This window comes from Vipera berus (assembly GCF_964194415.1).
Source record: "Vipera berus genome assembly, chromosome: 2".
Taxonomy (NCBI): Eukaryota; Metazoa; Chordata; class Lepidosauria; order Squamata; family Viperidae; genus Vipera; species Vipera berus.
This window is the reverse complement of record NC_138203.1, coordinates 213,016,611-213,034,571: the sequence shown is the minus strand read 5'-3', so window position 1 is coordinate 213,034,571 and position 17,961 is coordinate 213,016,611. Positions and strand designations below refer to the sequence as shown.

Genomic DNA, 17,961 nt, shown 5'->3' with positions numbered 1-17,961 from the left:
TTGTGTGTTGTGTGTGTGTGTGTGTGTGTGTTTTAAGGGCCAGGGCAGTGTTTTCTTCTCCTTTCTGCTTTTCCTGTCTTCTGCAAACTGTGGTAGCTCTTTGGCAGTTTGATTCTGTATCAACCTGAATGTGCAGCAGTAGCCAAGACTTGGTTACATACAAAGTACAAATCTTATAAGGTAAAGGTAAAGGTTCCCCCGCACATGTGTGCTAGTCGTTTCCGACTCTAGGGGCCGGTGCTCATCTCTGTTTCAAAGCCGAAGAGCCAGCGCTTGTCCGAGGACGTCTCCGTGGTCATGTGGCCGGCATGACTAGACGCCAAAGGCGCACGGAACGCTGTTACCTTCCCACCGTAGTGGTTCCTATTTTTCTACTTGCATTTTTACGTGCTTTCGAACTGCTAGGTTGGCAGAAGCTGGGACGAGTAACAGGCGCTCACTCTGTTACGCGGCACTTGGGATTCGACCCGCCAAACTGCTGACCTTCTGATCAACAACCTCAGCGTCTTAACCCACTGAGCCACCGCGTCCCAATACAAATCTTATAGGAAAGATCAATTAGGCTTATAAATCTAAGAAAAGGTAGATGTGGTTGTTCTGTGTTCAGCATTGATAGTTTACAATATTAAAATTCACAGTGGAATTAAGAATAGAAATCTTCTCTTATCCATACCAATCCCAGAGTCTAACAACAACACAAAAAAGATTAAGGGCATGCTTGGTAGCAGGTGTTTGACATGGTGATATGATACCATGATGTGTTTATTCTGTCAAAGGTCTTACTATCATTGCTACTATCACTAAGAGGAAAATGAAGAAGATGTGGAGTTGCTGTTTCAGCAGCAGCAAAAATAAAGTTGATATACATAGATTATTAATCACACTTTTCTAAATATAAATTACTAAGTCACTAAGCATCGGAACAAATTCTAAAACAATGACTCAACTGCTATGAGTATTTATACTTTTTCCCAGAATATAACACCCTAAGTCTTTTTGTGGAGCTCCAAATCTAAAACCTAAAGTGTTGTGATTTCTCTAGCATGATTTATTTATTTATTCTTACACAGTAGAAAAAAAATTGTTTGTTCAGAATTAAAACCCCTCCCCCTTCAGTGGTATTATATGCTAGTGAATGCCTTTCAAACTTCAATCTTACTGATCTAAAACTCTCAGGATCCTGCCTGGGAGTATAAGAAAACTCTTCCTTTCACATCTTAACTTCTTTATATATTTATTGCACTTATGGGTCTATTTTTTTCTCCAGGAGTTAAAGTTAGTCTACCCATTTCCCTCATTGCTCTCACCACAAGGCCGAGAGAAAAAGCTAGTCCACAATCTTGCAGTAAAATTCATATCTGAGTGGAATTCTCATCCTGGTTCAATCTACCGCAGTATTTCTCGATCTTACACCACCCTGATCCTTCTCACTGCAAAGTGATCTTTCATATTACAGATGGGCCAATACAATGGTGATTGCACTTGGCTTTTGATTTGTCCAAACTTAAAATCCTTTATAATCCATTTATGAATTATTTTTCATTTTTTATACATTTCTCCCTGTATAGCCATTTTTTTGTATTGTCCTTTAAAATACACCCGTTGGATTCAAACTAATTTCTAATGTTACACATTTTGCACATTATTTTCCTAACATAATATAATATGAAGTGTGTATACATTTTCATAGCTAATACAGTATAATGCTGGATGTAGTTGTTTCAAATCAGAGATTGAAATAGATTTGCCAATGGTGCTCAAAGTGAACTGTAGTTCACAAATTAGAAACTATTGAGCTCATATAAATGCACTTGCTAAGTTTCAAAAGACTGTCAGATCTGCTGGGACTTTGCTCTCGTTTTAACAATATAAATAATGTTTTTATGAAACAAATAAATTTCGAAATTTATTTTTTTGAATGAACCATAGATAAAACTAATAACTACTTTTGATTTGAATATAACAAGGTATAAATGAAAAAGAAAAAAAAGGGAGATGTAGTGAAATTTATTTAAAGTATTCTAAATTGTAGTTTAATATTAATTATGCCTAAGCATGTTGTCTATACCGGGCTATAAGACTTCTTCTGTTGAAGTTCACTTTATTTTGCAAAAACAAAACAAAACAAAAAAAACCCTGATTTCCTAAGTAAATAATTGTTTTAATGGTTTTTGTAATAACTATTAATAATCTCAGTGGCATCATTGCTAATGGACAAATTGGGAGCAAAATGTGATTATAATAATGATTTCAAAACAAACTAACAAAATTAAATTTGCTTCCATGCAGAAATTTGGAAGTGATGCTTTATTATGGTAGAAATAAAGAGGTGATGGGATTTGCTATGGTGAAACGTGAGGAGGGGCTGCAGAAAGTTCCTCTCAATAGTGTCCTCTTAAACTTGGCAAAGACTGTCCAGGCTAGATGGTTTTAATAGGCACTCCCAAAGTCTCCAAACTAGTCTTGAAAACTGCTTAGGCTGGAGAGTTCATGTGTACTCCTAGTTGGTTGTCTGTGGAGTTTCTTAGCACCTGATACTTGACTGCATGTCCCAGGGACTGTTATGGTAACTACTACATTTGTAGTTGTCCAGTGCTTCATGGGTCTCTCCTGAAATAGCCCAAACCAGTTACAGACGTTTGGAAAAATAATGCCAAGTAGTTCAGGAGAACACTTCTCTTATTTTATTTTTTATTTTAATTCCATTTATATCCCGTCCTTCTCCGAAGACTCAGGGCGGCTTACAAACTTAGCAGTAGCCTTCATTCTATGTATATGCCTGCTTATTAGGGCTTTCACACACACCCCAAGCGGCATTATTACAAAGTCAGCTTAATTGCCCCAAACAATCTGGGTCCTCATTTTACCTACCTCGGAAGGATGGAAGGCTGAGTCAACCTTGAGCCTGGTGGGATGTGAACCTGCACTAATTGCAGGCAGCTGGTGTTACTTAAGGAGGCATTAGCCCACTGCTCCACCAAGGCTCTTATCCTTCTCCCACCATGCAAAAAATGGCTTCTATCAAGCATCTCCGGTAGTGTAAGTTGTGGAAAAGAAGACCGAAAGAGGCTGCAGAACAGGAAGCAAAAATGACTGCTTGGCATTACCCCCCAAAAAGTCCCTTGTTCTGAGAAGGAGTTTTGAAGGGGTACTTCACTTGAATCTTCTTCAAAGCAAAGCAATGCTCTGAAGCTATGTATATGCTCAGCTATGTTGAGTAGGAGGATTTTCCTCTATCAGATTAAGGGCTTCTTCGTTGCTGCTTGAAATAGAATTTAGAATAAGTCACCCTTCTGTTTAACTACTAGCCTAGCTGTGACAATTTTGTGCAAATGAGAGCATAAGATTCAACTGGCCAGGGGTGAGGAGCCTTGTGGGACAGATAATAATAATAATAATAATAATAATAATAATAATAATAATAATAATAATAATAATAATAATAATAATAATAATAATAATAAAGTTGGAAGGGACCTTGGAGGTCATCTAGTCCAACCCCCTGCTCAGGCAGGAAACCTTATACCATTTCAGGCAAATGGCTGTCCAGTCTCTTCTTAAAAACCTCCATTGTTGGAGCATTCACCACTTCTGGAGGCAGGTTGTTCCACTGGTTAATTGTTTTAACTGTCAGGAAGTTTCTCCTTAGTTCTAGGTTGCTTCTCTCCTTGACTAGTTTCCATCCTTTGCTTCTTGTCCTGCTTTCAGGTGCTTTGGAGAATAGCTTGACTCCCTCTTCTTTGTGGCAGCCCCTGAGATATTGGAACACTGCTATCATGTCACCCCTCACCCTTCTCTTCATTAGACTACACATACCCAATTCCAGCAACCGTTCCCTGTATGTTTTAGCCTCCAGCCCCCTAATCATCTTTGTTGCTCTTCTCTGTACCCTTTCTAGAGTCTCAACATCTTTTTTACATCGTGGTGACCAAAACTGGATGCAGTATTCCAGGTGTGGCCTTACCAAAGCATTGTAAAGTGGTATTAGTACTTCACTTGATCTTGATTCTATCCCTCCGTTAATGCAGCCTAGCACTGTGTTGGCTTTTTTGGCAGCTGCAGCAGACTGCTGGCTCATATTGAAGTGATTGTCTACTAAGACTCTGAGATCCCTCTCACAGTTACTACTATTGAGCAAGGTACTACTATTGAGCAAGTTATCTCATCTTTCCTTGTGAGAGAAACGAAATGGGGTGCCAGACAAGGGAAACCCTACCCTTAGCACAAAGAAGCACTCGGGATTGGGACTATGCGAAGGCAATCCTATACACCATTCTTTTAAGTTTTCTAGTTGGTGCATGTTTGTGCATTGCAAATTAAGAATGATTACTCTTTTATTTTCAAGGTCTGGCAAAGTCGATGCAGAACCATGTTACTCCTATCCCAAAAGCCAATTCCCCAAGCACCCAACTAGATTAGTGGTTGTTGAGGTTGTTTGCTTGTTTGTTTTGTTTTGTTTTTCTTGACCTTTTTCTCCTGATTGAAACATATGTTCATTTCAGGATTCCATCTATTAACCTTTAGCCTGGTCTTCATCTTTAAGGGGGAGCTGGACCATCTGTCTTCCTATTCTAGTAATGGAAGGCGTTTTATAGGATGGGGCCCTTCCATTGATGTATGCTGAGTATATCCACACTGCATCTCAGATGAATACTATCCTGCCTACTGGCCTATGATAAGCATCGGTCATCCTAGCTGGACAGAGTGATGCTGGAACTTTTTTTTTCTTTTTTCTTTTCCAGAGAGCAGAATTCATTTTTTTGATTTTTCTCCTTCTTCTGTTGTTCCAGCTAGGGTTGAAATTGAGACAGAAATAACCATTCTTATAGTTATCCTTTCTAAACTAATCCAGAATATTTAACAGCCTACTTGGGAACTAAAATTGCATCTGACACTCTAGCTTAGTTTTCAAAGACTCTTCACTTCATATGCCATCATACCTTTATCTGTGAATTTATAGTGCTGTTAAGGTTTAATGAATTGAACAAGTCCCTGAACAATGACAAACATCTTTTTGTTGTGGTTGTTCAAATTTGGAGACTACACACTTTGTGCTTCAGTTGAATATTAAATTTAGCATGCTTCATTGGCAGTAAACATCAAGCTACTTTTATTATATGTTACTAATACATGTTTAAGGATGTTTATGTATGTGTGTGTTTGTGTGTGTGTGTGTTTATACGTATTCTTGTTCTATGTTTGTCTGTAAAATGCTGCTGTTACTCGTGCTAAAGAATACACAGACGCATTAAATTTATATTCTGACTAGCAAGTAAAACTTGAACAATCCTATCAGGGTGATTCCTCTATGGCCATCTGTATAAATAATAATAATAATAATAATAATAATAATAATAATAATAATAATAATAATAACAACAACAACAACAACAACAACAACAACAACAACAACAACAACAAACAATAATAAAAATAAAAATAAAAAGATGGAAGGGACCTTGGAGGTCATCTAGTCCAACCCCCTGCTCAGGCAGAAAACCCTATACCATTTCAGACAAATGGCTGCCCAGTCTTTTCTTTAAAAATTCCAGTGTTGGAGCATTCACCACTTCTGGAGGCAGGTTGTTCCAATGGTTAATTGTTCTGCAGAAAATACACACATTCACACTTGTTAAAAATACAACACAGGCCAAGATTAACATTCCAGATTTTCGAGTAGTTATTTGACTTTATTATTTCCAGGCTCTGGAAACTTCCTTTAAAAAATTTCCTTTATTTAAAGGAAGAATCCAAATAGGAATAAGAGCTCTTAAAGCTTGATTTTTAATTTGTGGAAAGCCAATTACAGTTCCTCCTTCCGCAATAATTTCCTTATATATCCATATAAATTGCATTAATTTTTAAAGATTTCCTTTCCTGCTTTGGGCAGCTTCCAAAAAAAAAATATGAACTGATACTCAAGTGTGGTTCAGAAAGAAAAACCTTAAGTATGTGGGGTAGGAAGGTGGGACTTGTTTTCCACATGATCAAAACAATTGGACTGATTATAACAATATAATCAAATGTTCGTTAAATTATTGTTAGTTTTTACATGACAGTCTACCACAGAAAGTTGTAGTCTATAAATTAAGTTCTATTTATAATGCAAACACAATATCTTCCTTCTGTCAATGAAATCCCAGTATATAATTTTAAAAATAAGCCTAACTATGCCTGACACTTTATAAAAAGTGGCTAATGTGTGTCTGGAAAGTAGGTGAGTTTTATTTCAAATTTGACCAGAATGATTTAGTAGGTGGTCTAGTTAGCTGTAGAAAAATTGCAATTGTGTAGCCATGATATATTGACTAGTATGCTTAGAACAGTATATTCACATTCTAAAACAAAATAAGTGCATTCTATTATCAGATGTACACCATGAAAATAACAATTACTATAGAAAGTCTGACATTCTTTCTTCATTACTGAAGAAACATATAGAAGCATTGGTATTCCAAAGCAACACAGATGTACTGGGGGTAACAAATAAAGAAATATATGGCTGTGGTGGCAGGGGAGTTTTGCCTTCTGTTTCTCAGCCACAATATGTGTATATGTGTTTTATCTTTCCTTATGTGTATGTATATATAACTCCTGACATTCAGGTCTGGGAATCTTAGTCTCCCTGGATTTAAGCATCTGTAGTGGAAGCTTTTTATCAAGTATTATATTTTGAGCCTCCCACTTTGGCCTTTGATTCCTTTTTTTCTTTTCAGACCTAGTCTCCCAATCCATGACCTTATTTTTGCATTTAATCAACATAAGTAAAATAATGATAATTCCACCATTATTATTAGCTTAGCAATAGAAATGTTTATAATAGGTTGGATTGCTGAAAACTGTGAACATTTATACAAAATTAAAATCCAAATTTGTTCATCATGAACAACCAGTGTGGGACCTGGGAGTTGGCTTCTAGGGACAATTCAAAATTGTAGTAACTTCTGTTTAATAAAATAAACAAGGCTAAGATCTGGTGGAGAGATTAAAATTTGTTAACTACTTCTAATAAAAAGTATCCTATCTCTCCAGAAGGCCAGAGAAGTTGAAAAATAGATATTATGCTGTTCAGTACAGGCAATCTCAGAAGATCTCAACAAACATAGTGGGCTTTTAGCACATGATAATTGTTGAATTAGTTTTTTTCAGCTCTTCTTTATTTTTCTAGAACGGTATCCCGTCTGTTGCACCAAGTAGAAACTCTTCTCTCCTGTTGCATTTCTGGGATAACTGCACAGGACAAATTGACTTGAAAATATAATGAGTGATCTTCTCTGCCTTCCAAGTGTGAAGTCAAAAGCAGTGTAACAAAATCTCTTCTCTCCTTTCTTCCAGGCATAGAAAATGGCCTAGGAAAAAAAATCAATAAGTATTTATTTTAGCACTTAACTAGGGAAAGACATAAAAAGGAACTGTGTTTTCCCCTGAGCTGTGATGTGCTGTTTACAAATAGAATTATTTTTAATTAAAATATTGTTTGGGATGGTCACATTAAAGCTGCAGAATTTATTTTCATTCTGTATGAAAATAATAATGCAGCCTATATTGCCATAATGGGACGTGGTGGCTCAGTGGGTTAGGACGCTGAGCTTGTCGATCAGAAGGTCGGCAGTTTGGCGAGTCGAATCCCGAGTGCCGCGTAACAGAGTGAGCGGCTGTTACTCGTCCCAGCTTCTGCCAACCTAGCAGTTCGAAAGCATGTAAAAATGCAAGTAGAAAAATAGGGACCACTATGGTGGGAAGGTAACAGCGTTCCGTGTGCCTTTGGCGTCTAGTCATGCCAGCCACATGACCACGGAGACGTCCTCGGACAAGCGCTGGCTCTTCGGCTTTGAAACGGAGATGAGCACCGGCCCCTAGAGTTGGAAACGACTAGCACGCATGTCCGGGGGAACCTTTACCTTTACCTTTATATTGCCATAATGAAGCCCTTTACCTACCATATCACTTCTGTATACCAGGTTTGTTTAGGGTTAATTCCTCAAATTAATATGCACAATATTATTATTTTTTCCAGTATAAGTTTGGATTAAAAAAGAAAGTGCAAATAAAAAAAATATATATTTCTCCGCACTGATAAATCCAAGAAGGAACACCGATCTGGCTCTCTGGAGCTGAAGAACAAAGTAGACTACCACATTTTTATTCTGCAGGGTTCTATAATCAGAAGTGTAATTCAATATGTTGTCAAATTTGCCTGCAGCTTTAGAAGAAGTATCCCCAGGCTACATTCTTGCACCTTTGCCAGAGGCCAAGAAAAATGGAATAAGGTGCAGGGAGGTCAACTTCAGAATGGAGACCTCTTTGTTAGGATATGTCGCCCAGTAGTAAAGCAGATGTTTTAGATGCAAAAGGTCTCAAATATAATTCCTGGCAAACTTCTGTCAGCATTAAACATCCTGAGCTAGCTGACCAATCATTAAACTATTTGTAACTAGTCTTCACCATGATTACACTGAGTATGTCAATCTTGTACGTTGCAGAGCATACTAGTTCTGTTATTTTACAGAAACCCTTATTTTATTAGATAGACATGCTATTTTTCAATTACATACCTAAGTAGAAAAATATGAGATGATACCATTTTTTCAGAAGCATAATTTTTATGTAACAAAGTATGCTATGCGAGACTCACATTGGATCTTCCAAACCCTCTGATCGAGAGTTCACTTGCTGATGTTGCCTAATTATATCGTTCAACTCTGTGCCAGCCAAGAGAGGCTGTTGAGGTTCTATCCCAATGCCTGCAGGTTATTTGAGTTCAGATGGGGCGAAATCATCTCCAACACAAGCCTACCAAGGCCAAGTGGCTATGGGTGTTTGGATCACCAAAATCTGGGTTTATTCCAACTCTGAGCTTCAACACCCAAGAATGGTGCACAGTTTGGAGGTCTTTCTGGACTCACAGATCCTGCTCGATGAGCAAGTGGCAGATGTGGCTAGGAAGGTTTTTGCCCAGTTTCATCTGGTGCACCAGTTCTACACTCTCCTATATTGGGGGGAGGGGGACACTCATGCCCTGATCACCTCAGAGCTTGACTGCTGCAATGCATGCTACATGGGCCTTGTCTTCCTATCCAGGGCTTTAATTCTGCTTGAGTCCATGCCACTATATCTCCTATCTATCTAATGACTACAGTTGCTCAGATGTTAATTCTCTTGATACTGTTTGGTCAGTTTCATTTCTGCATAAGTGGAAAGAGCTAGAGCAGAGGTGCCCAACTTTTGGGGCACCAGGGACCGGTTCCATGGAGAGAGGTTTTCTGTGGACCAGAGGGAGTGTGGTTTTGTGTGCTGCCTGCATCCCATGGATGGGGCTTTGCTTGTTTGTGCAGACTGGTTGCTGGCATGCTGCAGGCTGGTAATGGTCCACAGACCAGAGGTTGGGGAACCCCTGAGCTAGAGCTTTCTGGACTGTTACCAGCTATCACACACCAATTAGCAATTTGAAAGTTGTTGATAAGCAAGTAATTGGCCTGCAGTTGCCTAGTGCTGTCTCTTTTGTTGACTCTTTCATTATCAGATAATGTTCTGCCAGATTTTAACCAAGCTTCAATTTCATCTCCTTGCAGTATGTTGTTAACTCTTTGGAAATCAGTGAATGTAGACCTGTAAGATGTTTCAATCAAAAACAATGCAGCTCATCTTTGCCTGGTGCTAATCAGTTCTTGATCTTCCTTGCCCTTTTCTCCACCATTTATGCAGTTATTACAAGTTCTTTCATTTCAGCATTTTTTAAAAAAAAATAAATTCTATTTCCTTTATTGAAGTTGCACTCTTGTTATATTTATTTAGATTGTTGGATAGCTGTGCACAGAACTGTACTGTTACATCTTTGTCAGATGTTGACTGTTTTACTGCTACTACTATTGATGGTTTGGTAGAAATGTTTTTGATTAAGCTGAAATTGGAGATTCTGCCTATAGTGTGCAATTCAAGCTTTGTATCTGCTGATCTCCTTGGTTATAGCTGTTATTTGCTACTTTATTATTCCCAATGCTTCCTTGATCTTTCTTGTTTCTGGGGATATTTCTTGATCAGATATTGTTTGGACTTTTCTTTAACATTTTTCTAGCTTGCTTGCATCTGATCTTATTTTTGAACCTGATCTTCCAGTGTGGTGGTGGTGTACTGTTCGACTTTTCCCCCCCTGTTTGTTCATTTTGCATCCAAGGTATTCAGTTATAGCTGTCACCTTGCTATGCATTAGTTCATTTGTTTCTTGCAGTGAGCTGGTGCTTGTATTTGATACTGCAGTATTGTGTTATTATGGTTCGGCGCATAGTTAGCCAGATGTTCAGACATGATTTGGCAGTTTTATCCAATTATTGGGTTGTTCCCAAGGACCTGGATAGGAAGATGTTGATGTTTGAAGGCATTGTCACAAGATGTAAACTGTTCCAAGTAAAGTTGCATTTTACAATTGACTGATGGTGATTTTATCAATGCTAATGGTGTTCAAATGGCATTCCAGGTGTTTTGGGATTGCACCCAAGGCACCTATTACAATTGTATTGCTTTTAATTTCTTTTTCCATTGTCATTCTATCTGCAGGTTTATGTATTTTGTTGTTGATGTTGTTGTTATACAAATTCTGCTATGTGGCCAGACTGACAGTGGTTCTTGTTTAGCTCATTAGTTAGCCTTTGATTGCACCATCCTATAACTAGCTACCTCTGAATATTCTATACATAACATTGTTTCATTATGGCTTCATTAAGTGCAGAAAGGGTAGAGAAACCAGAAGGTAAAATTTGGTACATATGTAATCTAAGACATCTTAATAACTATGGAAGAATGAATTATTAATGGTCTAGAGATATTTTAATTAGTTTACTTAGGAATATTTGGACAAATACTTTCCAGTTTAAGTATTAACAAACTTATTTTATTAGAATGGTTGCTTCCCCCTTCCCCTACTTCCCAGTTTGGTAGCATCTTATTCTCCCCAGTTTACTGGATCCTGTGAATATAGACTGCATTTATCCATTTCAGTCGTAACCAGTGCCTATAATTGTGCATCATCCTAAATCTGTTTGAACTTAGAGCTACAAGGCCTTCTCTATGGAACCAAACCCAGTCTTTCTTGATAAATACTGAAGGGGCTAGGAAATGGGTCAGTCTTCAGCACCTGCACAACCTCTATATTAATCAAAGCACAGGTTTTTTTAATCAAAAAAAGAGCAAAGACAGAACTTGGCTGATAGCTCTGCATGCCACTAATTCAGCTCAGTAAGTCTGCATGTCTTAGTTCAATTAACCCTTATTTCCAAGGCCACCCATAAACTATTAAGTAAGCATCAATTTCCCTTGTTTTCTATCAATGAAATAGATTTTTCTTTTGGGAGTTGGGGGAGGGGGGAATATATTGTTTACTTACTAATGAAGGGTATGTTTTATCTGCCAGCCTTTGAAACACTGTCTCTTCCATATGGCAAATCACAAGGTTTGACACTGCCAGTAGCTTCTTAATTTATTTGTATCATTAGACACTCTGGTTGCCCAGCAGGTGATGATAGGGCATCCCCAGTCAAAGTGTTTGTATATTTGTGTGAGCATATGCACACACATCGAGAACATTAGCAGTTAAATAAATATAGAAGCAGAAGAAGTCCCCCACCTCCCTATAATTATTTTTCGTATTCATTTCCCCCTCTCTCTCTCTCCGCCTTTGTGAGAGGCAAATTGGAAATCTCGTAATTAGACCTGACTCTTAGTGTAGTACTAGACTCCCAAGCCAAAGGTCAACACCCTGAAATGAAATTTAAACCAATTAATCAGTTAGATTTTTACTGCTTGTCCGTGTTTTCTCAGCAATTCCCACAGCACGTAGCCTTTGATCAATTCTGCAAAAGCTAAAATCTATGCCTGCTGGTAGCGAGATGGGAATGACATTAACATGGCACTCATAAAACAATCAGAGCAGTGAAACCCTCAAACAGAACAGGGCAGAGTAATATTTAATAAAAGCAGGCACATAATCTTCAGAATTAGCATTTTGTGCCTTGCTGTACCTTTGGGAGAAGAGCTTTTATTTGTGGAGTGATCATTATTATAACAAAGAACATCTACCTAATAATTTCCACTTTTAGATGGCAATATGCTATGAGCATTTCTGAACAATTATGCTAAACTGAGGCAGGGTAATCATGTTATTGTCACTGTTGGAAGGGAGGAAATTCTCTATCCCACAGTGGATACAAGAAAGGAAGAAAACCCCACAAAGAGCACTGTAGTTAATGACAACAACTTTGGGGAAGTCCTTGTACTTTAAGTGGCATTTGCTTTGTGGATAAAAACGCAAGTGAAAAAACCAGACAAGATTCTAAAGGCCAGAACTGCTTCATGCACTTGCTTTCCTTTTCGTAATCTAACATGTACAAGTCAAAATGCCAGAATAGTGTCTATTTGATTTGTAACAGATGCAATTTGTGGAAATTTAAAGACTCTTCAGAGAAATGTTTCTAAATTTTAGTAGGTTTGTTTCCTATTCTTTTAGAGAATGCTCAGACCTTTCTCGTGAGCAGATTTTTCCAGATTTTGGTTGGTTTATTTATTATTTATTTATTTATTAAATTTTTATACCGCCCTTCTCCCGAAGGACTCAGGGCGGTGTACAGGGCAATAAATATCAAAATGTAAATACAAAAGTTAAAAAAGAGATTAAAAAGAATTAAATAATTATGCCCAAAAATACAATACTAAAAATGTGTTAAAACTTATTTAAATCCAACCCCAAACCCATCAGACCAGGCCAGATTGCTCAAATAGAAGTTTGAAGTTTTGCTGGTTTGAAAGGAATTCTAGGGGCACCTTGGTCATATGAGGACTGCTCCATTCCTGGGTTTTCTAGAAACAAACCCATTCCCTTTTTTTTCTCTTGCTTCACTACTTTAAAGTACTTTTGCTTTGAGCACAATTCGGTGACAAGCTAAATATGCAAGGCCATTGATTTCATACAGATCATAAATCATACATTTCGTTTAGCCTGATAGAATGATTATATAAGGAGCTTTGCAGGTTAGGGTCATGTAAGAAGTGTTAGTTTGATTCAGTGAAGCATGCATTTAAAATGCTTGCAGTATTGATAACACTTCTATAGATATCTTGTATACTGTCATGAATAAGGAAATGCACAGGTGTGCTTTTGAGAACTGAAGGAGCTGCAGGCCTTGTACATCAGATCCAGATAAGCTACAACTATAAACTACTACGTTAAGATATGGCCACTTCTTAATTATACTCATAAGCTTGAGAGCCAAACAAGTCAGCATGCTAAGGATACATATGCAGTTGCTATTGAAATAAACAATGAAACAAGTAACACATGCAAGAGGCCTCCACAACTGGAGGCAAATGGAAGCAGAGGCTTATCTCTGTTATGGTCATTGAATATGCAATGTCAGCTTCAGCTAGGGATGGGCAAGGGCCTTCCTCCCAACACTGACTGGAACTATCCCGGAGGAAGGAGGAACATGAGCACAATAGAGTACTACCTTCCCCCAATTCCCAAAGCCAGTCCAGAAGGATATCACTGATGATATCAAAAGCTACTGAGAAATCAAGAAGAGTGAGGATAGTCACACTGCCCCCATTCTGCTCCCATCAGGTGTAGTCTAATAATCTGATCAATGCTATTTCACTCCCATAACCTATCCTGATTTTTGAACGAAAGGGTCCAGATATAATCCACATCAATCCATGTGACTGAACTGGCCCTTTCAGGAGAAGGCACACTACTGCCTCCTTGAGAGCCAATGTAACCATCCCTTCCCTCAAGGAATTATTAACTATCACCCAGATGTAATCACGCATCCCCTCCTTGGTAGCCTTAACCAATCAGAAAAGATGTTAATCTAACATAGAGGTAGCCAGACTAGCAGCTGCAAGAACTCTATCCACCTCCTCAGGTGCAAAGGGATCCTCCAGATAACCTTGCAAAACCTAGCCCCTGTAGCCTCCATTGGCAGTGCCCTAGAGTTGGAGACCAGTGTAGATGCAAGTGACTTCATGTCCTAAATGCACAGGATAATCCTCACAGTGACCTTGTAGATGGACTCTGAAAAGGGATCAGGTCACCTAAATTTGGATGAGTATCTGCAAATGGAATAAGGGTGGAGAATTAATCATATTTCATTACCCTTACCAGCACAAGGCAGGCTTTAAATGTTTTCACTCTATGTCATTTGCTCTAGGCATCTCTTAGCCTCTTTAAATTCTTCAATTCCTCTGTATACCACAAAGATTGTGGGAACCATGGACATGGAGAGGCTGCTCAGACACAATCTAATCCATGCTAAGACCTGTTTCTCATTCCATGTGACCACCAAGGCTTTGTTTGGATCATGTTGAAGACTTCCCAGAACAACCTCAGGCTCCCCTCTGAAACACAATTGGGTCCATCAGTTACCAATTAGATGGGCTGATCTAATAGGCCCAGATCCTTCCTTCCTTCCTTCCTTCCTTCCTTCCTTCCTTCCTTCCTTCCTTCCTTCCTTCCTTCCTTCCTTCCTTCCTTCCTTCCTTCCTTCCTTCCTTCCTTCCTTCCTTCCTCTGTCAATTCACAAACAAGCAGCAATTCTATGATACTAATGCAGAAAGCATGAAAATATTCAGTATTATTTGTTCTATGATAATTAAATTTGGTGAATGTTTAAAAGATTATTAAACTCCTTAGGTCTGCAAGATTATCTTTCTAAAGTATCATACTGGATTGCTTCTACAAATTATTTATGTTCTTATATCCTAAAAAAATTTCTAGCCAAAAAAACACTAAATATCATGATAAAGTTCATTGACAACTTTCTCTTAACTGGCTGCATTAAGAGAACACACACACACACACTCACACACACACACACACACACACACACATACAGAGAGAGAGAGAGAGAGAGAGAGAGAAGCTTTATCCTTTGTGCAATGGTAGAATGCAGAAAGAACCAGTGAATGGTTAAAAACTCTATTGGTATTTTCCTTTGTCTGCTTAATATTTATTTACATTGCTATTTATTTTCTGTCTGTCTGTATTTATATATATACAGTACGAGAAAGAAAGGAACAAATGACTTGTTTCGCATTTTTCAACAAACAACTTCATATTAAACAGCTGCGTTTAAATAAACCCTGTGTATAAAAACAACTCAAGTATTTTCTATTACCATTTTCCCCCATATGCAAAATCCATTCAAGACTATTTATCTTCAGAGAAACCCTATGTCCTGGGTCAGTAGTCTCATTTTTTTCTGAACTGGAATTGAGTCTGGGAAGAAGGAACTTGTACATGGTTATAAATGTGCACATCAATGGGATTGAATTTAGGCCCCAATGGTATCATTCTCCCCATATCATTTATATTTGAATGTACTGTAAATACCTGAAGGTTGCTCAAAGTCGTTCTCTTTGCTTGGAGGGCAATCACCCTGTGTGTGTATGTGTGTGCATGTTCACATGGGTATGCGAGCACATGTGTGCATGCATGTGTGTGCAGGTGTACACTTATACATAACAATTCTATCAGGTACCTATGTCTAAATATTAGACAAGAGGGATTTGGGTTCCAGTCTAGTTAAAATACACATGAACTACCAAAGTCCTGCATATAGTCATCACACAACACTACATAACTTTAATTCAACTCTCAAAGAATTTGTCACATTGTCTAGACAGGGAAGCTCATCTCGGGACAAGATGATTATATAGTCCCTTGAGAGATGCAGTTCAGTCCAACACAACATGAGCAAACTTGCATATGCATAGAAAGAATTTCCTTACTTCTTCTCCTTCTCTAGTTCTCATCCAGACATCATATATTCTTCAAGGAGTCCCCAAGGCATTCAGAGCAGGTTTCAGGAATATGTAGGAAGAGAAATTTGATCATCTAGCATTTTCCAACTATTTTTTTTCTGATTTTGAAGGAGGGTTAGATTTAGTTAGTGCAAGAAAATTCCAGAACTAGACTGGGAAGTTAAAAAAAAAATAACCTAGAAGACAAAAGCAAGCTGTTTAGATAATAGTTCTAGGAAATGTACCATATATGGATGTGTCCATATTTCACCAAGGAATGCATTTGATTTTGTTTATCCTGCCCATTGAAGGACCCCATTGCTTATTTCCATCAAAGAAATATATTTATTCATTCATTCAATTTGTCCATCACCAACTCCCAATTACTCTTGTTCACACAAAAAAGCCTCATGAAAAACTATACAAACAGTAGATGATATTGTTTAATTGGATGAAACTGGACCATGCACCCAGAAGCAGACTGGCAAATATTACAGTTTGGGGAATAGGAATGTACACAGGTATACTGAGGCATATCTCACCATCATATTCTGGATCAATTGAAACTTCCAAGTGGTCTTCAAGGGCAGCTCCATGTAAAGTGCATTGCAATAATCAAACCACAATGGTCAAACATATCCAAATTTTAGACATCCATAGAAATCTTCTAACAGCCTCCCCCCACCACTCTGAGTCTACAACACTGAAGGAATGAAGTAGGGGAAAGTATGGCTCTTCTTAGGCTTGATTTATTAACATAAATTAACTTAAATTTTTCCTCTTTTTCTTCATATGTTTTTTCTGGGATTCTTCTCACTATGAGATTTATACACAATAGGATGGATCAAAGATGGATGATTTTAGGAATGTTCCTTTCCACAAACAGGTTTTTACTTGAAGATGTGCTTAATATGGCAGTCATGCAGAGAATAAGATAGATAAAAGAAAGAATAACAGTGAATCATCTTTCAGCTTTGGCATAACAAAGCTTTGCCATCTCTGAATTAGACCCAAAGGTGGAGCCCTGAAAAACTTTAGTAGTTTTTGAACCAAAAAAATACCCAAAATGACCCAGATGTCACTTTAGCTCACAATGCCTAAAGTGCAAAGTTAAAAAGGATATATAAATGGAAATTGCTCAATTCCTGGTCATTTAGTTCAAGCTACCACTGTTTAGATTAACTCTAGGATTGTACAAATTCATTATAACTAGGCTAGAGAAATTTTCTAGATTTCTACACTCTCATCAGATGATTGATAATTAAATTTTATCCTTTCAAAAATTGGTCAATATTATAAAACTTACCATCTCTGGATTCATTAAAATGTATGTTATTGCTAACAAAATATGATTAAAAATAGGGCTTTAACTTCATTTTCTGATATGTCATGATCTATTTTTTAAAGATAATCCATTTTCCCCCTAAATCTTTGCAGAGATCTGTTGCATTTCCAAATATGCTCTGCATATATTTTCATGACTGCAAAGTGCCAAAACTATTTAAACATAATGATACAACATGGCTATTTGCCATCAAAAACATTATAATCATGAAGCAGGTTTATCGAAGTCCTTTACTTTATGATGAATCTCGAAAAAGAAGGCAGGGTCATATTTTGTACAGGCAGGAAATTTGAAGAATTTAAATAATGCACTCTTTTCTCCAGCCAGTCAGTCTTCAAGCAGCAAATCTGCTCTATTCTTTCAATGAGCTGCCAACTGATATTATCTTTTAAAGAGGAAAAATATAGGAACAAAATTAAAAAAATAATGGAGAATCATTCTCTTTTCAAGAACCAGTTCTGGAAGTCTTTCTTCCACAAAAGAGGGGGACAGTGTGAACCAGACACAGAAAGAGATTTTCATGTTAGAAAGGGGAGGGGTAATTAAAGTTTTCTCTCTCCCCCACCCCCAGGTCTTTTGTCATTAAAATCTTGTTCTAACAGCCAAATCCTTCTTTTTCATGTGTGTTGGAAAGCAGCTACACCCTGTATCAAAGCCATCAGTCCAAGTGAAGGATGGACTACGGGAGGTGCCACTGTCATCATCATAGGAGACAATTTCTTTGATGGGTTACAGGTCATATTCGGCACCATGCTGGTCTGGAGTGAGGTAGGTGTTCTCTGCAAATTAATATCCAGTAACCATGTCTGGTTTATAGCCAGTTTTCTTTC

General features: G+C 37.8%; 1 protein-coding gene across 6 annotated transcripts in view; it reads left to right on the top strand.

Moving 5' to 3' along the window:
- Positions 1–17,961, top strand: part of EBF1 (EBF transcription factor 1) — a 376,035-nt gene that overhangs the window by 282,831 nt on the left and 75,243 nt on the right. For 4 of the 6 annotated variants that reach the window (XM_081317698.1, XM_081317695.1, XM_081317697.1 and 1 more), the window contains exon 9: positions 17,769–17,899. In XM_081317698.1, coding sequence (XP_081173824.1) covers positions 17,769–17,899 — 131 coding nt within the window. Of the gene's footprint in view, positions 1–17,765; positions 17,900–17,961 lie in introns of all 6 variants that reach the window. The other 2 variants (XM_081317696.1, XM_081317693.1) reach the window with 1 other exon arrangement.